At 41.7% G+C, this 25,811-nt stretch overlaps 3 protein-coding genes across 6 annotated transcripts; 2 read left to right on the forward strand and 1 right to left on the reverse strand.

Moving 5' to 3' along the window:
• Positions 1–585: 585 nt before the first annotated feature.
• On the reverse strand, positions 586–14,651 carry LOC135103783 (COMM domain-containing protein 5-like). Of its 3 annotated transcripts, none has more exons than XM_064010525.1 (6): positions 14,523–14,651; positions 3,886–4,032; positions 2,654–2,751; positions 2,385–2,494; positions 2,043–2,189; positions 586–1,602 (listed from the first exon to the last, which is right to left on the reverse strand). In XM_064010525.1, the coding sequence occupies exons 2-6, from the start codon at positions 4,001–4,003 to the stop codon at positions 1,431–1,433; spliced, it is 645 nt and encodes a 214-aa protein (XP_063866595.1). In that variant the 5' UTR covers positions 4,004–4,032; positions 14,523–14,651; the 3' UTR covers positions 586–1,430. The 3 variants fall into 3 exon arrangements, with proteins under 3 accessions (XP_063866595.1, XP_063866596.1, XP_063866593.1); XM_064010526.1 differs by lacking the exon at positions 14,523–14,651 and adding an exon at positions 4,427–4,490; XM_064010523.1 differs by lacking the exon at positions 14,523–14,651 and adding an exon at positions 4,184–4,484.
• LOC135103782 (transcriptional repressor CTCF-like) lies at positions 5,092–12,980 on the forward strand. The gene is made up of 17 exons (XM_064010522.1): positions 5,092–5,279; positions 5,405–5,469; positions 6,361–6,458; positions 6,643–6,824; positions 7,073–7,184; positions 7,311–7,456; positions 7,647–7,756; positions 7,917–8,086; positions 8,292–8,579; positions 8,926–9,064; positions 9,589–9,742; positions 10,295–10,421; positions 11,002–11,114; positions 11,338–11,436; positions 11,775–11,922; positions 12,277–12,425; positions 12,695–12,980. The coding sequence occupies exons 3-17, from the start codon at positions 6,362–6,364 to the stop codon at positions 12,737–12,739; spliced, it is 2,079 nt and encodes a 692-aa protein (XP_063866592.1). The 5' UTR covers positions 5,092–5,279; positions 5,405–5,469; position 6,361; the 3' UTR covers positions 12,740–12,980.
• Positions 13,947–25,109, forward strand: LOC135103781 (protein PAT1 homolog 1-like). Of its 2 annotated transcripts, none has more exons than XM_064010520.1 (10): positions 13,947–14,087; positions 17,040–17,201; positions 19,677–20,018; positions 20,114–20,237; positions 20,462–21,179; positions 21,547–21,760; positions 21,921–22,199; positions 22,787–22,963; positions 23,163–23,423; positions 23,569–25,109. In XM_064010520.1, the coding sequence occupies exons 1-10, from the start codon at positions 14,046–14,048 to the stop codon at positions 23,938–23,940; spliced, it is 2,691 nt and encodes an 896-aa protein (XP_063866590.1). In that variant the 5' UTR covers positions 13,947–14,045; the 3' UTR covers positions 23,941–25,109. The 2 variants fall into 2 exon arrangements, with proteins under 2 accessions (XP_063866590.1, XP_063866591.1); XM_064010521.1 differs by having other exon boundaries at positions 13,948–14,087; positions 20,477–21,179.
• Positions 25,110–25,811: the final 702 nt, after the last annotated feature.

Genomic DNA, 25,811 nt, shown 5'->3' on the forward strand with positions numbered 1-25,811 from the left:
CCAGTAGGTTGGATGAAGAGATGAAAAGGGGCTCCAGAACTTTACAAATAAGTTGCAGATAGTTCTGCAAGTTTGCAAGTTACTATTAAGTAACCAAGGATCATTTATGTCACCTATGAAAGCACGAGACCTGCCCTCAATGTTATGGTCATTAATAATATAACCATTTCTAGCCCTACACTGAAAGGAGATACCAGTTCCATTGTTGTAACTGTGTGTGTGTGTGTGTGTGTGTGTGTGTGTGTGTGTGTGTGTGTGTGTGTGTGTGTGTGTGTGTGTGTGTGTGTGTGTGTGTGTGTGTATGTATGTATGTATATATATATATATATATATATATATATATATATATATATATATATATATATATATATATATATATATATATATATATATATATATATATATACTATATATATATATATATATTATTTTTTTTATTTTTTTATTTTTTTTCTCCACTAAATTTCATCAAGGGTAAGAGCAAAGTATAATCTATTGAATTGTTCCCAACAGTAATATTATGCATTACTATAGAATGTGTTTTGACTGACTGTAGTGTTTTTCATGAAGCAATGGATGGATGGATGAATTTTTGTACTTTATTCTGAAAATATGCACATGATTTTTATACTGGTTATTTTATAAACTTGATTTTTTTTTATTATGAAGGAAGCTGTTTGTATGCAACAGTGATGTTGAACAAGGTTTCAACACTAAATCAGTGTCAGGAATAACATGAAAATAGGTTTTTCAAGATCCTTGTCAATAAGTAAGTTGTACAAATGTTTGATATAGGAGGTAATTTTCATTGTGTATAACTTTGGTTTTAATTATCATGTCATACTCCCAGACATGGTATTAAAAACATTTAAAAATGTAAAACATGGATAGATGACAAAAGGCTCACACACTGTTCTACTTCTGTACATAGATCACAGTTGGATTCCTTGAAAGTTTGGACCATAAAAAAAAAAAAAATCAAACTTGCAGGTGTAGCACAAAATGTTAGTTGCTGACGTTTGTCTGTGGCCAGAATAGATCTATGATCATTCCACATAGAAAAATATTTGTTACAACAAGCTTATGAAGCTTATAAATAAACTTCCATTTTTTGCATTGCAAAGTTCATATACCTAGTTTAAACCAAGTATCTTGGCTTCAGGAAAATTCATCAATCATAGTTACCCAGTCATCACTGACTTGTTTACTGCACTTGAATAGTCAGAAACCACAGATAGTAACACTATTGATCACTGAAACAATAACAATAACTTTTGTGTTCACTGTATTCTACTCCAAGCTCCTGTTTCATCTAGGAGGAAATGCTACTGAAACAACCATCAATGATCATCTGTAACACCACATCAATTGAAACAGTCTTCCACATAGATGCATGAAACCTTGCACCAAAAGAACCACCACCACCGTCTCTACTTCTTACATATAGGAGCAGCCTGCAGCATGCCCATCTGGTGCAGCAGGCTTGCTACTGTAAACCTCAACAGATGGAACTTATTCAGTGGAACCTGGAAAGTGTGTGAGGCACCAGTGCTGGTCTTCATCCGTATCACCACCACTGGTTCTAGTACTCGTGACAGCCAGCTGAAGGAAACAATTGTCATCTGATATAAAAAATTTAGAGCAAACTTGAAAAAAGAACAACTGCCTGATGTGTAGCTTGGATAAAATTTTTGTATAATCTGAAACCAGGTATTTGATTTTTAAAGTGCTATCATTATGACAATGATTACATATATACATGTAATGATCCAGCTACAGACATTACAATGAGGATGGTGAGAGAGTAAGATGCCTGAAGTGTATAGAGATGAGTTGTATAGACAGGAACAAGTGGTACTTGTGCTATGCCTATTGTCATTAGAAAGTTTCTCGATGGCAGACATGATTAAACCAAACCAGACTTTGATCTTTGGTATATACCATAATAGCAATAGTGATGAATTTCCATAATTATTATAATTTCAACTCCAAAATTATGCTTGTCTGTGTTTTCTCTGGCAAAATTGGAGTCATTCCTTTACCTTGTTGAAATAGTGACGTCAACCCTCCAACTCATGTGGGCGAGGGTGGGTAGAGACGGAGAGTTGGCCACCAACTGGTGGTCAATGTCTGGTCGGGCTGCTCCATACACCACTCGGCCCACATCCACAGCGAACTCACCAGGTAGCCTGAGGGGAAAACCTGTGAGTGGCACTGCCTAACACTAATCATACCCTAATGGGAGCTTTTTTACTTAAGATTATAAATTGTTGTTTTAGTATCATGATGGAACTGGAAATGGAACAGTATTATTTGACAACTGGAGCTAAATATTCATCTAAGATGGATGGAATGGGTGTTCTAGGAGTCGATCTACCACTTACCCAAGGGCTGTGAGATCTGCTACAAACGCATCTTGGCGAGTGGTGGTAGTGTTGAGCCTTAGGACAGCCCTTAGCAGACTTATTACTCCAGAATACTGAACACACACACTCTGAAAGAATGGATGTAGGTATCTGCAGCCATCATTCATCAGAAAATATATACAAATGAACAGCAGTCTGCTTTTAAGTAACAGTTATATTTGTGTCTAGGGCATGTATCTTATAAAACAAGTTTTCACACATTACATCACTAAATCCTCTCAACTCACCATGACCTGTTCTTCAGTGTTGGCTTGGCTTGCTCCACAAAGGTGAGTAATGGCTGCCTCCTGTTCTGTTCCTCCACCTTGCAGGTAGCCTAGGGCAACTGATACAAACAACACCACCATATCAGCATGTCAGATGAAAAAAATAAACTATGTATAAGTTACATCAGTAGTCAGGTTTGTAGTGAGGTAAGAACTCAAGAGAATAAAATCATGTTTAGAGTTTAGAGGTATTGGTAGAAAGAATACTAGGGAGCATTTCTTCCAGTCTTCAACCTATTCAGGTAGAATACTCCATCAAGTGTGATCAGTCAGACCACATGCATTCACCATATGTAGAATGACAAATTAGTATAAAGACAACATATTCATTCTTAAAAAATAGTATGCACATTAGACAATTCTACTGCAGATTATATAACAGTTACACAGATGCAAAAGTGCAGTTACTGGATAATGCTTATACTTCAGTAGAAAATACTCTTTTTTTTTGTTTACTGGTGACTTCAGTCCTCATCATGTTGATTGAATTCATAGACTTACTTTTTACTGATATTCCTGGTCTTGATGTCTAGTGTTAGTGCTTCCATTGACTCTTCTGATCATAGTTCTTTAAATATTACAGTTCAGTTTAATTTATGTGTGCCCAATGTTACACTGTCATATAAGGTGTACTTTAAATCTAGACTCAACTGTGACCTTGTTAATAGTGATATATCTGGCATCTAAAAGTACTCTATATCTGCTCTTACTTTCAAACTTGTGGATATTGTTGTTCAAAGAGTCCCTTTTAAGACTATTAAGTCATTCTTGAAAGATAAAACATGGTTTACTGCATAATGTAGGGAGGCTCTCCAGAACAAACAATATGCTTATCAGCTTTGGTCTTCTACACATTCTGGTGTTGGAAGAATTATTGCCATGGTCACAGAACTGCTGAGCAAGTCTGTGTAAAACAAAAGTTAACACCTTCCTGTTAACTTAATAAGTATTTGTCTTTTCTTTTCTTTTACCTTTTCCTTCTTTAATTTTTCACATCCCTGTTTGTTCATTGGGGGAACTCTGCTTAGGTCAATATTACTAGTGATTTTTCCCCTGATGCCCTTACACAGATTTTCCTAATAATAATAATAATAATAATAATAATAATAATAATAATAATAATAATAATAATAACAATAATAATAATAATAATAATAATAATAATAAGGATGATGAAGTGAAGGGTGACTTACTCTTGATGAGCCGCCTGAAGACAGCTTTGTCCATGGTGTGAGTGGCTTTCACTAGGGTCTTAACCTCTGCTGGTACCCGTGCCGGAAATACATGGCTCTGGCTCTCTAGCGCGGCCATCCTTCCTCTCTACAGTACAGCACGTGAGTCTGTAAGAAAAGATACCATGAATAATGGTGGAAAGGAGTTAGACAATTGTGTGCAGCACCAATAATTCTACAACATAAGAGTTTTACACACAAGCAAAGTGAAGAAAACGCATATATAGTTTCGGTTAGTAAAAAAGATCACCACACCCACCAACAAAACAGAAGTACCAAGGCGACACAGATCACATCGGCTTTGACAGCAGCGCGGGCCTGTCAACACATACTTGCTACCACCTAGCCAACATTACTAAGGGATAATACGACAAGAAGGAGTCTCTGGGAGAAATCACGTATTGTTTCCTTTATCACAGTTAAAAATATATATATGATTGACACCAGCGTTGCCTTAACCAGCAGTGTTCTGAGTGCGCCAGACTATCAGGCCTTTAGCTACCCCATGCCTCCGCCCCCCGTCTGTTTTGATGGTCAGCTGATCGGAACCCCGTGTCTCCGTCCGACCCCGCCTCCCAACGCTGCGGCAAAATACGTACAAGGCTGTTAATGTTAATTACAGTATCACATGAATATAAATTTATGTAACCGATTTGTGATTTATTACAAAAAAAAAAAATTCCAACGCGGCACTTATCAGAAACAAATAGTATTAATAATCCCAACCCCACCATTAAATGATTGCTTCCAAAGCTATATAAAAAGAAACGAAAGAATGCATTAGGGTTTAAATAAATTAAGAAGATTACATAAATAGCACAATATATATTTATTTCACATGCATAAACACGTCTAGTAAAAAAAAAAAAGAAATAAAAATTTAGCCTGAAAGCGGAGAAAAAAGTTTTTCCGAAAATGTTTAAATAAAGACTATGGAGCCCATTAAAAATTGTATTAAGCAATTTGAGATTTCTTATAAATTCAAACATGTAATTAAGAAAAAAATACCTAAATCTAGAAAGAAACATTTAATCATACGCTAGCAAAATACTCTTTAGGCACGACAGCGTATGGCATCATGCTACGATGTGATAAATGCCAAGATGGAACGTGAAAAGCGCGAAAACGGAGTTAGAAGGGAAAAGGGAAAGCCAGGAAAATAACATGGGGGTGATGAGAGTGAGGGGGACTGGGGCAGGCCGCCATTGTTGCCGCGCGCTCTGACGGCCGCCGCGGGAGTGACCCTGCCGTTATTCATCTTGGAGTTTTATCATCACGCGGCCATCCAGCACCCTTTATTCCCGCGGCATCGGTCAGCACAGCGCCTAAGCATCGGCCAGGACCACGAGCAGCCAGTAAGGATGTGTGCAGAGGGGTGAGGAGGGCAGAGAGTGGGGAGCCTGTGCTGGGTCCCTGAGGCCGCCAGCAATGCCCCCTACGTTTCACTTCTCAAAGCTTTAAATGTGACTTTGTCCGTCAGGTTGCGTGGTTGTTGTTTGAGGCCCAGGCGAGAGGCACTCACAAGGGGCCCTTCACCCACGCCGGGTATGCATGAGGGCGGCGGCGAGGTGTGAAACAGGAGTAGGCACAAGGATGTTGAGGGATGGCCCGAGGAGAGGAGGAGCGAGCAGGCGGCGGCCATTACGTGCTGCTGCCTTTGTTGTGATGAGCCAGGCACAGGGAAGGGCCTCGCTGCCTGGGTCTTCTGTCTGGGGAATTACTATATCATATTCTTTTTCTCATTACTGATAGCATGATTACTGTGGCTTAGGATTACAATGGGGGAATTGCCAGTAATGTTTCTTACTATCACTACCTGGCGTATGATGCAAAGCTGACCCTACCCTGGCCACCGAATTAGCTGTTGCGGATAGGACTTACTACTGTAATGGAAAATGACCCTTGCCGCAGCCCTTACTACTGATCTAACTAATTATTACGACAATATCATTAGGCGGGGGAAGAATGGCCCTTGCCCTGGCTGTTATCACTACTTGCTGCCTCATTCTCCTTGTCATGGAATAATCCTCTACTGCCCTTTCTTGAACGGAGTTTGTATTTCGTATCGAGATAAACCTGGTGGAATTAATGAGAAGTTAGCAATGAAGGTACCCTCTTTGTTGTCTCATCTCTGTTTACTTCACTCCTCACCATCTGGTCCTCCAGCTTCATATGTCACTTCAAATGGATCAGTCAGTATCTAACCACACTCACAAAGAATGAACAATCAGGGTAATGTTTCTTATCCTTGTCACACACCTTCAATTTTGACATTTTTGTATGATCATTACATGCATTAGTAGCTCAAAGATGCTTTGAATTCATTAAACATTTTTTTATTTATCCATCCTGTATTGCTCTTTAGCACATTAATGGAAGCAAACAAGATACATATCCACATCTACTTTAAGTAAACCTTGTTTGTTGTCTGTACAGAATGGAGGCAGCCCAGAGTGGCGAAGCCATTAGTGACATCCACAACTACCTGGACACCTTCAATAAGGAGATACAGACAGGAGACCAGGGACCCACCAGTGAGTTCACTCATTTTTATCATTGCCAGCACTGCTATCTTCACAACACTGTTGCTATTATGATAATAAAACATTCCTGTTATACTGATGGTTGTTTTCATATAATTTAAACCATTTGTTTGAGTAATTTACAAATTACAAATTATCTGCTTTAGAATGGCTACCATCCAGGTGAATGCTCCAGGTGATGTGGCCCAGGTGTTTGTGGACGAGTCCGGTCAGTACTTCTACCAGAATGTGGACGGCAGCCAGCAACAGATGGTGGTGGTGTCATCCTCTGATCCGGCTGAGGGCTCGGAGGGAGAGTCTGGGGGAGCAGACGGCTCATCCGTGATGCTCACCCCTGAGGAGGACTCCCTACATGAGGTGTGGACCGGATTTTGGCTTTGTGTCTCAAATAGCGGATGTATGCATATTTGTGGCTACACCAAGCATTGCTGACATCTGCTTGTACATATGCTAGTTATCATTTTCCTATCCTCACTCATTCTCAGGTACAGAAGCATTGTATTATTATTATAGTATATAACAGTAGAAATTATTCTTGAAGTACTTTTAATTCAAAGTTGCCCATACACAATGATAATTATTCCTGGTTGATGGTGGCGCTGCAGGAGGGTGACAGCCTGTCACAGGGCCAGGTGGCACTTGGGGAGGATGGCACACTGCAGGTCATTCCCAGCATGCAGCAGGGAGAGGCCAACAGTCCAGTTGTCCTCAATACAGGTCAGTCGGTCATGCTAACTACTTTTGGAAAATATCTTGACAGTAACCCAACCACCTTCCCTCAATCTCTTTCTGTTTCCCCTTGTGTTCTCTCTTTCTGTTAAATATTCCTCTCTCCCTGTCCAGGAGACAACAACCAAATAGTCACCCTTGTGCCATCCACCACCAACCCCGGTGAGGTGAGCTACGTCCTCATTGTGGAACAGTCTGGCGACACTGACAAGGATGACACAGTGTACGACTTCAATGAAGCAGATGAGGGACTCAGCTATGTGAGTATCGGGATGGCTGAGCACTGTGTATCACCCCATTACTTCCCACCATAATATATACAAAAACAGAGATAGGCCAGTGAAAACTTAAAACTATTTTATGATGAAAGTCTAAGTGAAAAGCCAGATCTATACAGGATATTGTCTGCCTTCCAGTCCAATGTCATGCTCTTTTTTCTTTTCCCTGCAGGAGTCAGGTGAAGAGGATGAGAAGAAAATGATGCGCATCATCCACAAGAAGTCCCAGACCGTCACACAAGCCCACATGTGCAACTACTGCAATTACACCAGTCCTAAAAGGTACACCCATGCACCTGTTAGATGTGTACTGGACACACCTCACCAGAATGACCTGCAGTGGCATATGTGCTAATTAGCATGTGGGTGTACATGTCTTAATGATCCTTTACACCTGAGGCAGAGTAATAACAAGCCAGTCCTTGATCCTGCTACTCCCCAGGTACCTGTTATCGCGCCACATGAAATCTCACAGTGAGGAGCGGCCACACAAGTGCTCAGTGTGTGAACGTGGCTTCAAGACGCTTGCCTCCTTGCAGAACCACGTCAACACACACACAGGCATCAAGCCACACCGCTGCAAGTACTGTGAGAGCACCTTCACCACCTCAGGTAAGCAGGCACTTCACAGATTTGTTCATTTAGTATTTGTCTTCTAAAATTGATATGTTTAATCTCTATTTTCATAATTTCTCTGACTGAGAATTAATTTTTCAATTTTCCTTTAAGACTGGAGAAACTGTATTGTGAAGTAATGTAGGGAAATTCTTGATAGGATTGCAAATGATGGTTGTGACGTACCACTGTTGTTTTTCAGGAGAGTTAGTGAGGCACGTACGTTACATCCATACCCATGAGAAGCCCCACAAATGCCCAGACTGTGAGTATGCCAGCGTGGAACTGAGCAAGCTGAAGCGGCACATGAGGTGTCACTCTGGTGAGCGGCCGTACCAGTGCCCTCACTGCACCTATGCCAGCCCAGACACCTTCAAGCTCAAGCGCCACCTCAGGATCCACACCGGGGAGAAGCCGTATGAGTGTGAGATTTGTCGGGCACGCTTCACCCAGTCCAACTCCCTCAAGGCCCACAAATTGATACACACAGGTAGTGGAGGGCTGCCAGGGGGGAAGAGAGTACAGGGTTGTGGGTCTGTTTGTAGATACATAGATAGAGGAGGAAGCATTTGAGATAATAGAATAGAACAAATGTATGAAGAGGGAAGAAGGGAATGGCTGTGAGTTTTTAAAGTAGTGGAAGGATGCCTGTGATAATGCTTAGGCTTATGAGATGATGGAAGTAAAAAAATTTAACTTTCATGTTTACTTAGTACTTGCTAAGATGTACATTCTCCTCTCCTATTCCATTGTCTTTGTTTAGTAAGGTATCTTCAGTTTGACACATACACCTCCTTGGAAGTTACAAAGCTCAGTCCTGCCCTTGTGATTGACAGGTAACAAGCCGGTGTATGCCTGTGAGCTGTGCCCAACAACCTGTGGCCGCAAGACAGACCTCAGGATACACGTCCAGAAGCTCCACACTTCGGACAAACCCCTCAAGTGCAAAAAGTGTGGGAAGGCATTCCCAGACAGGTGTGTGCAGTGCTGTCCATCCTTTTCTATGTACTTGGCTTTTTGGGAAGTGACAGTTATAATATTTTGTAGCCCTCAGCCAGTCCCCTCTGTATACAAGTCTTGTTAATGCCACTGCTGCTGGCTCTCGTCACCATTGTTGTTGTTGACGTGCTCCATTTTGTGCCAGTTTTACTTCTCAGATCCTGTCTCATCCTATTTATTGGAGTGTATTCTTTTGTTCTTTAGATTCATGTGTTCTTTTACCCAATTGTCTTGTGCACCTCCATTACTTATGCTGCTGCTTTATTTTTATTATGCTTCTAGATTAGGTTTTAGAATTAAGCTCAACTTGTATTCCTACCAGACAGGTTCTGCTGAGGAGTGATTACTTGAAAAGTGCTCAGTAGATTGTTGTTAAAATGCCATCAGTTACAGTCATCAATACAAGTTTATTTGCACATGTTTCCTTAGTATTGCAAAACAAACTTTATGTATTTACAGTGTGTCTCCATAGTATTGTAGTAAATGCTCTTTGCCTGCAGATACACATTCAAGCAACACAACAAGAGTCATGAGGGTGAGAAATGCTTCAAGTGTGACTTGTGCCCTTATGCCTCCACTTCAGCAAGACATCTTGAATCTCACATGCTGGTCCACACTGAGCAGAAGCCCTATCAGTGTGACCAGTGTGACCAGGTGATCCTCAGGGGCCACAGTTACAATGGATAGGGTACCATACGACTGGGAGATGGGAGGAGGATGAAAGGCTTGAGGCTTTTGTGGAGGAGACAAGGATGGTCCTGGGAGTGATGACATGATATACTGTAAGATCCTGAGAATTAGAGAAGAGGAGATAAGAAGACAGGGCAGGTAGGATGAGTTAGTGGGAACTGATGAGTGATAGAAGAGTAGAAATGTTATTGTAGTAAGAGATTGTAAAGGGAATATTACCAATGATGATGAAGATTGTTGGTGTGGTGTTTGGTTTTAGATGAACTGTGGTGAGATAGGAAAGGGATACTGCAGTAGATAAAAGGACTAACTGAGTTGTCCATTGGGTATTTTAACTAAAATCAAGAAAAATGGAAAGCATTTTGGTATACTGTATGAAGCTATATCCTTGACATATACTCTCAACAATCTGCATATTGGAAAACACTGAATTGTATAGATTGAAGAACAGCATCTTTAAGCCCAACTTGAGGTCACCCATAACCCCCACACCACCACCTTTCCATCCCTTGGTAGGCTTTCCGTCAAAAGCAGCTGCTGAAGCGTCACCAGAACCTGTACCACAACCCTGAGTACATCCCTCCTCTGCCGCGGGAGAAGACCCAGGAGTGCCCAGAGTGTGGCAAGGCATTTAGGCACAAAGGTGGGCTGCTGCACTCACTAACATATTCTCATTCGTTCCTTCCAAGTGACCAAATTGCCTCCATATAGATTTTAACTTTTCATTCCCTACATTGTATTCCCTTTGCTATTACCCCATACCAATGTTCGTTATACTGGTGTTGCTCTCTTCATCCCATCAGGAACACTCACATCTACACGTTTGTTTGTTGTGCTGGCTTCCAAAAACTTCTCCCAGTAAATAGCTGCAGCTCTTATTTTTATTCTTATATACTCTGATCCTCATCTTCTTTCATACTGCTTTTCTTTCACATCATCTCACATTTCATCATGCTCTCCACATGGCCAAACATTTGTAGTGATGTGCTTGACACACTTCAAGCACTCCACATTTAATTTCTTCACCTTTACTTGACATAACAGATCTGTTGTACATACTTTCAATACCTTCACTATTCATCCATCTCTCTCATCCAATAATGAACTGTTTGCTTTTTGTATCTAGGCTCTTCACTTAGCTCAGCATGAGAAATGTACTTATGGAAGAGAAGTTATAATCCATTATTGTTATCACCATTTTAATATATTCTCCCCCTTACCAGGCAACCTAATTCGCCACATGGCCATCCATGATCCCGATGCCTCTGCCCAGGAGAAGGCTCAAGCTCTCAAGATTGGCCGGCAGAAGAGGCTGCAGCTCATCAATGGCCAACAGGTGGGCTTTGCATGACTCTTGTATATTCATTTAGTATTTTACCATTTTCATTGGTTTCCTCTGCTCCCATCACTCCCTCACTTAGTAGAATGAATTGTTGATTAAGCAGTCTGTCTTGGCATCAATGTATGATGTTCTTAGCACCATTTTTTTTCTGCCATACAGTCACTATTAGGTATGAATCTGCACTGCATTCTCCTCATTTAATATGTGTTTGCCACAGGTGGAGATGTACACAGGAGATGTAGATGAAGATGAAATCATGGCCGTGGAGGGTCAAGATGGCAACCAGTATGTAGTTCTGGAGGTCATTCAGCTCCAGGTAAGGTGGTGTTCAGCTCATCTAAGCTCATAAGACCTGGTGTTATTATATGTACTTGACAACATTTATGGATCAATCATAAAGCTAAAATAGTAAAGGTACAAGCCCAATAGATCTTGTTGAATATAGGGAGAGGACAGTGTTTTGTGATGATAAGTGATTAGGTATATGTATTATATTGACATGTTGAAGTATTAAGGCCATATTAAAAGAATGAATGAGAAAATATGTATAAATCCTGAATAGAAAGTTTAAGCGAGAGGAAAACCAAGAAAGAGATGGAGAGATAGATTTTTTGCAAATTTGTTCACAGTTAATCTTGTGTTTTCTTGCTGCAGGATGGAGAGGGCCATGTGATGATGTCAGATGGGATCCCAGTGACAGAGAGTCCCCTGGATGGCACTGGGGTGGGAGGGGTCCTGAGTGCCTCCCCACTCATGGTACCAGAGAGTATAACTGGAGATCCAATTGCCACAGACTCTATAGGTGAGGCTAGCACCCACTATACAGTCAGCAAACACTGATCTTACATCATGGCACTTGAGATGCCATTAAGTCAATTTGTCCCTGCCCCTATTTTATGTTTGGTGAGAGGTCTGAAGTAAAACACACTCCTCAAGAAGCCTTTGCAGCCCCGACACAAGATGAGCATTTGCTGACTGTACTTAACCAGGTGCATGTGTTTATATTTTATCATTGAATGTTCTTCATATGGTAGAAGAATGACCCAGTAGCATACTCTGTGGTTAGATTGGAAGAATATTGATACTTAATTCCCTGTGCATTGCAAAGGGCAGCTAAAAGAGATGGTGGTGGTGGTGGTGGTGGTGGTCATTGCAGGTTCAGTGGATGGAGCTTGCCTAGTGCCAGGCTCAACCCTTCTGGAGCTGCAACACAAGAAACCAGCAGAGCTTAAGACAGAGGTGGTGGGCAGTGTAGAGGCCAAAAAGGAAGTGCAAAAGGAGATGGAAACCTGCTTTGGCTTTGATGTGAGTTTGAATGTGTGTGTGTGTGTGTGTGTGTGTGTGTGTGATTGTTGAAATGTTTTGTGAAATTGTTTGTTTTAGTTTGATCATCATTTTGGGAAGATTAAAATTTTTTTTTAATCTATTCTTGAGACATATCTGATATTCCAGAAAATTGTTTATGTGAAACCATTACTCAGTGATTTTTATTTTTTTTTCATTTTTCATCACTTATTCTTTATTTGTGTATGAAGTAATGCATTTGGTTTATGTGAATTTTATTTTCTTCTCAGGATGAAGATGAGGGGCAACAGATTCATCTAGAATTTGGGGAGTAACGGTGACAGCTTGTGTCAAGGCAGCACTGCTGTTCTTCTCTTCCTCCTCCTGTTCTGTCAGTGCTGCATCCCTCTCACTCCGTGTAGTTTGCATGACATGAAAACCAAAAATACCTACCACCAATTTCCCGCTTATGTGCCACAATGAGTTTGCCTCTGTGAGGTATTTTTACAATTAATGAAACCTGGCACAGCAGCTCTGCTCTTATTGTCTTTATTTGTAAATAAATTAAAACAAAAATATATGTGTATACTATTTATATTTATATGAATGGGTGGGCTGTTGTCAGCAGCATGGTGGGAGGCATCCCGGGTGTGTGGCTGTGAAGTCTGCCTGTGCTGGCACAATGGTAAGGATTTTGCACTCGATTAAATTAAGACTGGTTAATTAAAAGTTTGGTGCTGCAATAAGGAGGCCATTTACTATAATTTTGATTAATTCAACTAAATTTCTAGACTAGTGGTAAATCAAAAGTTTCTTTATGAATACAACCCTTGTAATGATATTAACCTGATGTATGGACACGTGTAGATGAGGACCGTTGATATACGGAAAGGTAACCAGAAAATTAGGCAGAGGTACTAATCTCGCTGCTCCTGGGTATAATAGTATAATAATCTCATTACATGCGGCGGTTCTTCTCAGCTTACCATGGTGACTATGGGCCCTTATTAATTCAGAAACTACTTGCTCTCTCACCAAGACTATTTTCGAATACCACAGAGATGATTAACCCGATTCTCAAGAGCGTTTCTCCTGTGCATAATGCAGAAATGTCAATCTGTCCCTAGAAGCGTAAAACACCCTTAAAAAGTCGTACAACTTCAACTAGACCCTTTTAAAAGTAATCGAGGTGTGGGGAGAAGTATTTCTGAATATGGTCTTATTTCCCTACGTGTGCAACACAGTTTTAGGGTATGCGTCTCATTACCTTTGCTTGACTTTGATTTCAGGAAATGAGGTAACGAGGCCAAACGATGCTCACGTTTTCGGATTCACTGATGCTAGAAATAATAAAAAAAAGAAGAATGAAGAATGAAAAATAAATTAATAAAGAAAAAAAAAACATGGTAAGGCGCCGCTCATATGAAAAACAGGAAATACTAATAAGATAAATAAAGAAATCACGACCGAATAATAAGTACTGAGAAATAAAGAATATAAAGCATAAATAAGTAACAGTATATTAACAAGTAACCATAAGAAAAAGACAAGAGAGAGACATGGGCGCCATTGCTGGAACCTGACGGGAGGGAGGAGGAGGAGGAACCACAAGAGCCATGACCCGCCACTGGCCTCTCTCTGATGGACTCCGACGGTTTCTTCGAATTTGACGCCTCGTTACCGGTATTTGGACTTAATTTTACTACTCGTGCATGAACTAATCCACCTTGCATGCTGTGGTGGTGGTATAAAATAGGAAAGGCGTGAAATAATGGAGTTATAGGCAGGGCAAAGTGATAGGCGCGAGTGTTGTGTCCTCAAAACATTGCAATGCACCGCCTCCGCTAATTCACTTTCCCTGCATTATTACTTAACCCATCGATTCTCCGCGCCTGGGGTATTGTACATGGTAACCACTCTTGTATATTGGTATCTACTGAAATACTCTCACCAGTGCCATGTGGAGAGTGACGCAATTATTAGACATTACGTGATGGTCGACAGGGTGTAGCTACGCCAGGCAGCAACGCAAACCTGTTCAACTATCACGAGCAATTCATCCCCACTGGGTAAACTAGGTCATGATTTAAGACTGCCTGCTTCCTTGCCTTCACTCACCTCTAGGATCAATGTGAAGTGTACCTGGGGGCTTGTACGTAGCTGGCTGGCTGGTCCACATTGTCCCAAACACCACTCGCCAGACAATGGGAGGCGAGTTATGAAATGCTTCAGGTGTGTATGTCAGGCATGTGGAGGCTACTCTGCAAGACCTAGATTACAGCGGTCTGGGCAGTGCATCATATGTAGCTATGAAGCAATTTCACTTAGTCTGTACTAAATTGGGTAATTGTCTAGAGTCCTTACCGGGCCTTATTACTGGTCTATTCACTTCAATTCTTTTACACATACCTTCACATGCACCTAAAACATCATTTTAAAGTGGGGGACAAATGCCCCCTTCCCTCTAGTCGGTTAGGTTAGGTTAGGTTAGGTTAAGTTAGGTTAGGTTAGGTTAGGTTAGGTTAGGTTTTAGGTGCATGTGAAGGTATGTGTAAAAGAATTGAAGTGAATAGACCAGTAATAAGGCCCGGTAAGGACTCTAGACAATTACCCTAACCTAACCTAACCTAACCTAACCTAACCTAACCTAACCGACTAGAGGGAAGGGGGCATTTGTCCCCCACTTTAAAATGATGTTTTAGGTGCATGTGAAGGTATGTGTAAAAGAATTGAAGTGAATAGACCAGTAATAAGGCCCGGTAAGGACTCTAGACAATTACCCTAAATTGGAATGATAGATTACCCAAGGCATTGTGTAATGGATAGTTAGATTATACCATTGGCTCTTACCTTGTTGAGGATTGTTACTCCCACACACCAGTCACTGCTACATCCTCCAGCCTGAAGGCCCTGTGAACTTTTAAATAATGTTATTAAGTGGGTGGCTAATGACATTACGGTTATGTTGTGATAACCTTTGCAGGCAAGGAATATCAAATAGAAATGGTACATCTTTATTAGAAAAATATGTACTTAGTCATGTTGAGAATGCATTGAAAAAATAACTTCTTTCATTTAAAGGTCATGTCATTCTAAATTCATCTCTTGATTAAATTCCATCAGAAAGTAGTAATATTTGTAACTTGTTTTCTAGATTAGTCATGTGCTTGAAACTAGAGTTTTATTTATTTATTTGCTGGCTGTGAAGTAACATTGAGTTAAGTAATATGATGTTAGTTTTCTTTTTTTTTTATGGTTGGGTGACAGATTCTGCAGCAATAATTCTCTCTCTCTCTCTCTCTCTCTCTCTCTCTCTCTCTCTCTCTCTCTCTCTCTCTCTCTCTCTCTCTCTCTTCCCTTATACAAAAATCTGTCAGATATCTCAAAATTTAAACATGTAGACTTCTTAACTTAGTGTTCCCAGTATAGATAGATATTTGCAAGGAATATGGTGAAAGACTGAGCTGAAAAAAATAGTTAATTATTCAATCTGCCTTTATTGAGTAATAAACTATTTGCGAAAGACTAAATTAACATATTTTTCCAGTCATTTATTTCCACTGTTTAAAAAAAAGATTTAGGTACTTTATGTAATGAAAGGCACAAGTTGTAGGAAAGTGAATAAATAGCAAGGCAGACAATCAGTGGCCAGGACAGTGTATTTCGAATTAAAACTACTTTTTGCCAAGGGAAAAACAGTATGTGTAAAAAATGTTTTTTTCAGTGACTTGAGTTCATGTCTTGTCTATAGTAAGACCAGGCTAATTTGGCATCTAGGATGGGATCAGGGTGTGGCCACAGCGGTGCCATTTTTGCTAAGACTGAGCTTAGTAACTTCTGTGATACATCTTAAAGGCACTAGAAATTAGATGGAGAAATGATAAATATAATTATCACAAATATCCCACAAAAAGTCATTATACATATATATCTTTACATCAATAAAGAAACATGGTATAGATATTGTATAGTATTGGTGAGAAAATGTTATTCTTATTAACTTTTATAATTCTTTTAAGATGGGTAACTGTTATGTATAACTATATTTAGAAGTTAATCTGAAGGAATAAAAGTTACTATGTTATGTATAACTATATTTAGAAGGTAATCTGAAGGAATAGAAATTGGAAATGTGTTATTTACTTAATGAAAAAATGTTAAACTTGTTGTGAAGGGCAACACTTGCACCTAACCAGCCTGACCCAGGCCTGGTGAGGCGGTAACTTCATCCTGACATGCTAGTACTTTTGTTAACTCCCCCTGCTTTAATGTCAGCAAGTATGCTATTGTTAATAATACTTATAGAGTAATATGAAGGAATATAAGTTGGAAATATATAATTCACTTAACAAAAAATAAATAATAATGAAAATAAAACATTGAACTCATCATGAATGGCAAGGTGCAGGTGACCAGCCTGGTTTTGTTTTGGGAAAAGAGGCAGTGCTCCTCTCACACCCTAACCCCACCCTATCCGCCAAATTAGGCTGATCTTACTAAAGTCAGTGATAGGTTTAGAATTTGCCTTCTGTAAAGGATCCCTCTTTGCTGTAGTGAATCAGTGTTCATTGATGGGTGTGTTGCTTTCTTATGTATGCTCCACATTAACCCTAGTGGTGGCCTCCCTTTGTGCAGCCTGAAGATGGGGCGGTGGAGGGAGGGCATGAGGATGAGGAGTATGACGCCCTCAACGATGAAACATTTGGCTCAGCGGCGGTGGTGGACGGTGACTGGGAGGAGAGCCACCAGCACCTGGCCTCCATCACCGAGGCCAACCGGCACTCCAGCAAGCTCCAGGTGAGGTGACAGTTCGTGTTAATACAGGTCAGTATTTTACACCAATGTATACATTGCACTGCACTCATGTTTGTGTTTGTTCATTCTGAAAACTTGCTCATCAGAGGTGGCCATGGGTTGGATAGGATGAGTACTGTTGAGCCTTGCTAACTCAGTCTAATGGGGGGAAAGGTTGGTCCGACAGAAGGGTTTACCCAAAACCCTCCCCAAAAAACTCAAAAGTAAACCTAAAATATATTTAATTATTTTAAACTTTTGTTACAGGACATGAAGAAATATATTGCATGCAAAGACACATGTTTTATACTCACAGTGGAGGAGGTAGATGGTATGTGTGTGTGTGTGTGTGTTGTGACCTTATAGTGGGACCTAGAATAATATTTATTCTGAGTCAGAGAAGCCTCCTAGTTCCTCAGTGGGGCCTGGATGGGGTGTTGATGTGGGTCCAGGCTGGGGTGCCGATGTGGGGCCAGGCTGGGGTGAAGAAGAGGGTCCAGGCTGGGGTGCTGATGAGGGGCAAGGCTGGGGTGAAGATGGGCTGTCAGGCTGGGGTTTGGTTTGAAGAATTTATCCAGCTTGGTCTGCTTGATTTTCTGATACTGTCTGATTACTTCTCTTAAAATTCTTAAGTTGTGGTAGTGCATTTGGACTTTAGTGTCATCAGAGCATGACACAAAATGAAGCAACTTATCAACTGCTTCTCACACTTTAGAAATTTTGGTCACAGGTAACATATCCTCTTGATCCTCTGGATCACTTTTTTCACTTTCAACAACCCTGTTACTTCTGCAACTATTTCTTCTTGTGTCTGGTAGTGTTAGCCTGGGTCTGTGTCACTCTCCTCTCGCCACTCATGCACATCATCAACCGTTAGACCTGTTTCCCTTCCTGTCTGTAGTAGAATCTGGCGGAAATCATCAGCCTCAACACCTTCAGAATCTATCTTGGTTCAACATCAGTTTTTTCCAGCTGTTTGCAAGTGTTGTGCATTTCATGTCTTTCCAGGAGTCAGCAAAATTAAAAATGGCAGATTTATTGTAAGGTTTTATGTTTTGAACTGTGTGCAACCCCTTTGTGTCCTCTAAATCTTCCTCCTTCACCACCACCATCACTTCTTTCAGGTAGCAATGTTGATAGAGTCGCTTAAGTGACATGATCATACTTTGATCCATGGGCTGGATGACACTTGTATTTGGTGGAAGAAACATGACTTTAATTTTTCCATCAGTGCTCTGTAATTTTTCTTCGCTTGGGTGTGCGTGTGCGTTGTCTAACAACTGCAAAGCTTTTATTTCTTCATCATCAAATTTCAGTTCTTCCTGCAAACTTCTGGCACAAAATGATTATGAAACCAATCTTGGAAAATTCTAGCATTGAACCATGCTTTCTTGGAGTGGTAGTAGATAACTTGGAGTTGTGTCATATAATCTTTCAGCACGCTCAGGCATTTTGATTTTCCAACCATGGTCAACTTAAGCCTGTGTATGCTGTCAGCATTAGCACAACACAGGGCTGAGAATCTTTTCTTATTGATCTTGTTGGGGACTTGATCTTCATGTACAAATGCTTGAGTGTTGTGTGGCAGAGATCTCCAGTTTAGGCCAGTTTCATCATCATTATACTGCTGGGCCATCATTATACAGTTGGGTTCATGTTTGGTCAGCTTATTAAGCTGTTTTCTGAATGGTTCAACAGATGCCATGTCAGCAGAGCCAGCCTTGCCATGCAACTTTCTTTTCATGATCCCATGACGATGACAGAATTGCCACGGCCACCCATCACTTGCTGTGAAGTTCCTGATCCCCATATGCTCTGCCATAGTTTCCCATAGTAATCCCTGTCACCTGCACTACTGCAGCCATCTCCTGCTTGTACCACTTAAACATTGCCTCCTCCAAACCTATGTCTTTACTTGGTGTCATGCAAATTCTGTCACCAGCTTTTCTTATGCTGTCCACATAAAATTTTACTGCATAGCCTCTCAACTTGTCTTTGGTCCTGTGAAGATCAGAAGCAGTTTCTTTCTTCACCCCATACTCCTCATGCACTCTTGCCACAGACACACCACGGTCCAGTTTGCGCAGTAGCTCTAATTTCTGATTTCTTGACCCCACTTGGTCTTGAAGCTCTTGAGGACATGTTGGCACAAAAAGTCAAACCTGTCAATAACAATCTGACTGTGATGTAAATAGCATGGACCAACAGCCACCTGTCAGTCAAAGTCTGTACTGCTGGGCAGTTCAACTCGGGCTTTAGTCCCTGGGTCGGTCAGAGTCCGACTTATCTCAAAATCCAAGTTGTTGGGGTCTGAGTTAGCAAGGCTCAACAGTAATTGCTTTTATCACAGAGGTTTCGATCATTTAAAGTATTTTATCATTCGCTGTCTAAATATGTACCTTTTGTGTTGGTTTGCAATGAGGTACAGCAATGCTCACACCACAGTATTAAGTTGTTTATAAATATTTGTCTCCACAGAATGAGAGTGCACTTTTAAATGAGTTACAACAGTTGGGGCTGGGGAATGTGGGGGGCTATGATGGCCCCACCAGTGCTCCCATCTCTATTAGGGGGTACCAAGGAGGGCCCCACATTGGCTCTTCCCTCCTGGGTGGTCCGGATCTGCCAGGGTCTCCGTCCAACAGCATCTGGACCCCTTCTCCTGGTGTGGACAGGCTGCAGCCAATGGGCACACCTCCTTCAGTTGGCAGCCTGCCTTCCTCAGCCCCACTTGGCTTGCCCTCGGTGAAGACTGTGGCTGAGCTGGAGCAGGAGATGAAGCTGCAGTCAGCCAGGACACAGCCGTCCCTCCCACTCCAGGTAGGTTGCTGTCCTGTGAGCTTTGGTACAAATATTGCAAGACACATGCCTCCCTGCATTAAGTGCTCATAAGCCTTTTTCTCTCCTGTCACCAGCCAGCGCTGAGAGCTGAAGATCTAGAGAAGGAGTTGGCCCGACACTCAGTTACCAAGGGTCCCAACCAGGGTCCACAGTCCCATCACTGGCCTTCCTTCCAGCGACCACCGGGCCTCAACCAAGGTACACCCAGACCCTCAGCCTGCTGTATAGCTTGTCTTCTTGATAATGTCCAGTATATATATATATATATAATGATATTCCATGACTTAAATCTCTCTCTCTCTCTCTCTCTCTCTCTCTCTCTCTCTCTCTCTCTCTCTCTCTCTCTCTCTCTCTCTCTCTCTCTCTCTCTCTCTCTCTCTAGATGGCTTACAGTAGGTTATGCTTCAAATTTATCTAAATAGAGTCTACTCTCCCAGCAAACATGTACCAGTGGCAAATGCAGCAGCAACAACAGTTTTCACAAAGACAACAGCAACAGCAGCAGCAGCACCCTCGCTTCATGAACACGTTCTCTGGAGGCAGTGGAGGTGGTGGTAGTGGTGGCAACAACAAAAGTGTTTTCAGTCAACCACATGCCATGCAGTCTGGCCCAGGAGGCTCCCAGCACCACCCCTCACACACCCACCACAACCATGAAGGCAGCTCCAACAACTTCATCCATCCCCACGGCCCCCCACACCCTCCCCACCACCACCACCATCAACAGCAGCAGCAGCAGCCACACAGCCAACACCACAGTAACCAACAGCAGTCTCAGCAGCAGCAGCAACAACACCATCACCACCACAACAACCCCCCTCCCTCTTCCCACCATCCCCACCACCAACACCACCATTTACAGCAACAGCACCACCACAACTATAATAACAGTAATAATAATAACAGCTTTAACAATCAACACCATCACCACCATCAGCAACACCACCACCAACACCAGTCCCACCACCCTCCACACCACCACCACCACCACTCGCACCACCAGCCACCAGGGTACAGCTACCACCACAATAACCGAGGGCAGGACGGTAATTACTTTAACCACAATGGCTCGGAGTCGCAGGGACGTGGGTCGTATGAGCGCTGGGGATACGACCGACGCCCATATGACCAAAGGGGAGGGTGAGTTTTTATACATATTGTATTGGTGCTTGTGGAGGAAGTTGGGCATAGTATATAGACAGAGATAGGTGAAGAAAGTATCCTTATGTGTAGTTAGTAAACTGAGCTCAAAATTAAGAAGTCCATGAGTTAAATCTGTGGCCATCCAGAAATTTTTGGATATTAATAGACACAGAATGAGTTGTGAGGTGGTGGTGTGTCAGGAATGGAAGCTAACCAATGCTAAGCCTTCAGTGAACCTCATGTAATGTTTGTAATTCTGCTGGATTATTTAATTTGCAAAGTATGAACCAAACAGTTTTAGTCATCATAGTCAGTGAGGGAGATGAGCTGTGCTTACACTTGGTGTTTGCTTCTGGTGTCCCAGGCAGTATGAACGCAAGGGTTGGGATGATCACAGCTCCCAGCACCCCAGCCGCACCAGGCGAGACAGTGAGGCTGAATGGGAGGAGTGGCACCGCTGCCGAGAGCAGGATGAGTACAGCTGTCTCATGACCCCAAGGGAGAAGGGCTGGCTCAAGCACATCCAGGCCATGCAGCTCCACTCTGACACACCCTACAGAGATGACTACTATTATGTGGTAAGTGTGTGTGTGTGTGTGTGTGTGTGTGTGTGTGTGTGTGTGTGTGTCATTGAAGTGTTTGATCACCTAAATGGAAGAGGTTATTGTATTAACAAATTTACTTACAGCTCTTTTATAACTACTGTAAGAAATATTTCTTATATAACTACACCCTCAGATGCACAGTGTGAAACAGCAACGCAAGAGGGAGGAGGAAGTAATAGAAATTGATGGACTCCAGCTCCTGCTGCCAGACCGTGGGAAGGATGGTGCCTCTGGCCGTGAGTATGAGCCTCCCCATCTTGAGAATTCTCTTGGCAAGCTGCAAGTAGTGAGTGTCAATGCCCCAAGGAAGATCATTGACCTTCAGGTGGTGCATCTGGATCCTTCACACCCAACCACCTCCATGCAACGAGAGATGAGGAGACACAGGCACCTCCTCCTTTACGTTGAAAAGGTGAGAAGGTTGTTTGACTGATTAATGTGTGGACCTGCAACAGGAGGCTTATGATACCATGGTGAGGAGGAAAGAGCTGCAAGTTTTCAAATTTAGCACTAAAGGATAAGCATTTAAGGCCGGACTAAAATATATTAAGTCATTGGGTTGGAAAGTGAAGAGAATACAAATGTAAAACCAAACTGAGGGTATGACAGTTTTGTGAATTGTGGAGAAAGTACTGAAATGATTAACTTGAAGACTGGGAAACGCGTACCATTTTTACCATGCATCTCAAGTTCTATGCCATGGATAGGTCTTGTTCATCTAATTTCCCACACCACTTACATTGCCTCTCTGTTGGGAGTCAAGGGGCCAAGAGAGTAGTGTGCATGAGTGTTAATGTGAAAGCTATGTGCCTTGTCTTGGTTATTCTTTTTTATATATTTTTTTTTTATTTATTTATTTTGTTTATTCATTTTTTTTGAGAGAGATAGAGAGAGAGAGAGAGAGAGAGAGAGAGAGAGAGCCTTGTTATATGTATGTACTTACATTATTACACTAGTTGCCCTTCCTCTCCTTACCCTGTCACTTCTTATCACCTACAGCTGTTCAACAAAATGATGGAGCTGGATGACCTGGAACGCCGGATCCGCCACCTGCCTGACTGCCCCACTCGAGACATGTTCCGATCCAAGTCCCGGACGCTAGCAGCACGCCTCTGGGCCAACTTGAATGCCACCCCAGATCGCCTCCTGCAGGTCCTGTGCATTCGCAAGGGAAAGGTAGGCAAAGTGACCATGATTGTTTGGGTGGTATACCAGCCTATGGGTGGTATACCCATAGATTGAGAGCTTCTTGTGGTGGTTTGGGAGCAGTTTACAAACAAAAAATTTATATTTTCTTCACGCAGAAGAAAACAGTAGAAAAACACGTAGAAAATACACCTAAAAAAGTCATAACATTTCATCATTTGTTCCCTAGAGTCTGGTGAGTCGCTTGCTTGGCTGGCTTGGAGAGGGAGACCAGGAACACCTGGTAGTGACATTGCTGCAGAACATGACACTGCTGTCTCGCAAAGATGCCCATGACCAACATTTAGCCCTTCTCTGGCCTGCCACTGATCGCCTGGTGGCCACGGCTGCCCCTAATCGTCTTCTAGAGTTGGCTGCTGCTTTCAACAACAATTCTTCAGCCCAGGTCCCCTCCCAGAAGACAAACCTGGCAGCAGCTCTCTACAACAAGGTGAAATCTCTATGGAAAATGTTTTCTTAATGTAGACATGAACAGTTATTGAATTACCTTACATTTTAGAGCCTGGTCTGTACTTTTTGTATAATGCAGTAAGAGGCTGCACTGCCCGTGCATTAAGAGCTTTTTGTTTCCGCAGTATGGTGTGAGCCTGGTGCTTGCCCTTTTGGTGCGTGGAGAGCAGGTCCATGCCATGCTGGTGGACTCCAATGTCTGGCAGGAATTTCTCTCAGCCATCATCACAGCCTTGGCTACCACCTCATCTTCTCCTGCCAACGAGGGTGCCATTCCCAAGACCACAACCTCCTCATCTGCTGACTCCAACAAGAATGAAATGGCAGCGGCTCTTCCATCAGTAGCCCTGGCTGCTTCACCCTGCCGGCCTGGCCAGCACCTGGCTCGCTGTGTGGGTGTGGAAGCCAGCCTCCTGAAGGCCGCCCAGGACAAAATGGCTCAAATGGAGGCCATCCACTCCAAAGCTTCTCGGAGTCAGAGTCCAACAAAGTCTTAATTCTTGCTACTTAGGATGGAGAGCGAGAGACAGTTTTCAGGCTTTTAATTAACTTAAACAAGATGGATGTAGCTGTTCAGCCAAAATCCCTTTTTCCTCTGCGCCTTGCTGTTCATGGTTTAGTTACAGTGCTATATATATGTTTTGTGTTTTGAACATTTCAGAATGTTTGGTACTCAAGAAATTACTTTTGTTGCAGATTTGCCTCTTCAGAAATGGTGAGACTGTTGGGTGTTTTTTCAGAGTTAATGAAGGGTGGAGCAACCACCTTAAAACTGCACAATGTGCTAAAATCCAGGCTGAATCTAGCATCATTTCTTCACTGTAGGATGACTGGTGCTGCATCCCCAGTGCAAACCTGCACAACCAGACTTGTAGTTTATTTAAGAAATTTCATGAAGTAATGACAGTAGTAATAATAATAATCAGGTGGGATTCACAATTGAGACAAGGGTGAGTGTAAGTGCCATTATGCTTTGCCCAATGGAGGCACTGTCATTATGTTATTTCATTGTGTTTGTGGGGGCATATTGTGATGCAGATTGACTCGTTTGTGTGGCAGATGATGCATTGAGCCAGTCCTGTGCTAGGGAAATGTGTCGCCCAGAGACTTGGATTGCAGCACTGCTCACCACAGCCAGTAATAACTAAGTTCTTAGTTAAATTAACAAGGTTGTTATTTAATTTTCTCTTGCTGCTATTCTGTCAAGATGATACTGTTTAGCCTCCATACATACAATATTTATCTTTTTCTTACATAGCTATGGCAGGCACTTGCAATGCTACTTGAAGCTCTTCTCTTAGTTTATAATTTAACACATGTCTGATCATTGCGTTGTGTATTTAAGATCTGTGCAGCAAAGACCAAAACAGCAGCACGGCAGTCAGCCGGCATACCTCCTCTCCTCTCCTCCTGCTCCCTCCTGCAATTTTGTTCAATAATTTAAACATCTGATGTACATTTTTATATATGGTTCTCAAGAGTCCTTGTTTCTATGAGGTCCGGAGGAGTGATGCAGGTTATTTGTATAGAGCTGTTGTTAGTCTGTGGGGCGGTATTGGTTAAGCCCAGGCCATATTTGTTTAAGGCCTTCCAACACAGACCTCCCCGGCCCTCATCCCCACATTATTTGACATTTTTTAAAATAAAACATCAGATGAAGTACTAATTATTGTGTTTATTGTTTAACATGTAAACGCCCAAAGGGCTTTGAAAAAAAAAAGTCTCTCTCTCTCTCTCTCTCTCTCTCTCTCTCTCTCTCTCTCTCTCTCTCTCTCTCTCTCTCTCTCTCTCTCTCTCCCCTTTTTCCATGGTGTGGCACAAGGTATAGGACATTTTTGGTCTAGTGCAACATAAGTAAGCTTAATATTCTAAAATGCCTTGCAAGTGAGGATCAAAAGTTACCCGAAAAATTATGGCAGGTACTCGTATGTGTGTTGGTGTGGGTGGAAGTGGGTATTAATCACGTAGTTAATGGGTCAGATGTCTGAGTGTTGTAGTGACTTGAACAAGGTAATGAGATCGCACTTGTTTATTCAGTGTGTTCTTGTGATTTTACAAAAAAAAATAAATAAATAAATAAATAAATAAAAATAATAAATAAAAGATAAAATAAAATAAATAAGAAAATAAAAATAATGCTTATGGCTAATGGAAATATAGAGAAAATCCATATTATAGCTGCAGATAACGAAGTGTCTTTATGAACTTTATATATGTCATGAGATACATAAAGTAATAATAATAATTTGAATATACAGAGAATCCATTATAACTACATTTGTATTTTAACTTAATATAGAATACATAAAAAAAAAATGTTACTAATTAGAATATACAGAAAACCCATATAGTCAATGCAAATAGCAAT

This window comes from Scylla paramamosain, chromosome 9 (genome assembly GCF_035594125.1).
Source record: "Scylla paramamosain isolate STU-SP2022 chromosome 9, ASM3559412v1, whole genome shotgun sequence".
NCBI classification, from domain to species: domain Eukaryota; kingdom Metazoa; phylum Arthropoda; class Malacostraca; order Decapoda; family Portunidae; genus Scylla; species Scylla paramamosain.

Bases quoted from the DNA above. Each gene is read 5' to 3' on its own strand.
- LOC135103782 (XM_064010522.1), top strand. From the start codon at position 6,362: ATGGAGGCAGCCCAGAGTGGCGAAGCCATTAGTGACATCCACAACTAC. The intron at 8,087-8,291 runs GTAAGCAGGCAC...GTTGTTTTTCAG, and splicing joins GAGCACCTTCACCACCTCAG to GAGAGTTAGTGAGGCACGTA. The intron at 9,065-9,588 runs GTGTGTGCAGTG...CTTTGCCTGCAG, and splicing joins GGGAAGGCATTCCCAGACAG to ATACACATTCAAGCAACACA.
- LOC135103781 (XM_064010520.1), top strand. From the start codon at position 14,046: ATGGACTCCGACGGTTTCTTCGAATTTGACGCCTCGTTACCG. The intron at 14,088-17,039 runs GTATTTGGACTT...CCCTTTGTGCAG, and splicing joins AATTTGACGCCTCGTTACCG to CCTGAAGATGGGGCGGTGGA. The intron at 20,238-20,461 runs GTACACCCAGAC...TTATCTAAATAG, and splicing joins ACCACCGGGCCTCAACCAAG to AGTCTACTCTCCCAGCAAAC.
- LOC135103783 (XM_064010525.1), bottom strand. From the start codon at position 4,003: ATGGCCGCGCTAGAGAGCCAGAGCCATGTATTTCCGGCACGGGTACCA. The intron at 2,495-2,653 runs GTGAGTTGAGAG...CCATTCTTTCAG, and splicing joins ACACTGAAGAACAGGTCATG to AGTGTGTGTGTTCAGTATTC. The intron at 2,190-2,384 runs GTAAGTGGTAGA...TTTTCCCCTCAG, and splicing joins GCAGATCTCACAGCCCTTGG to GCTACCTGGTGAGTTCGCTG.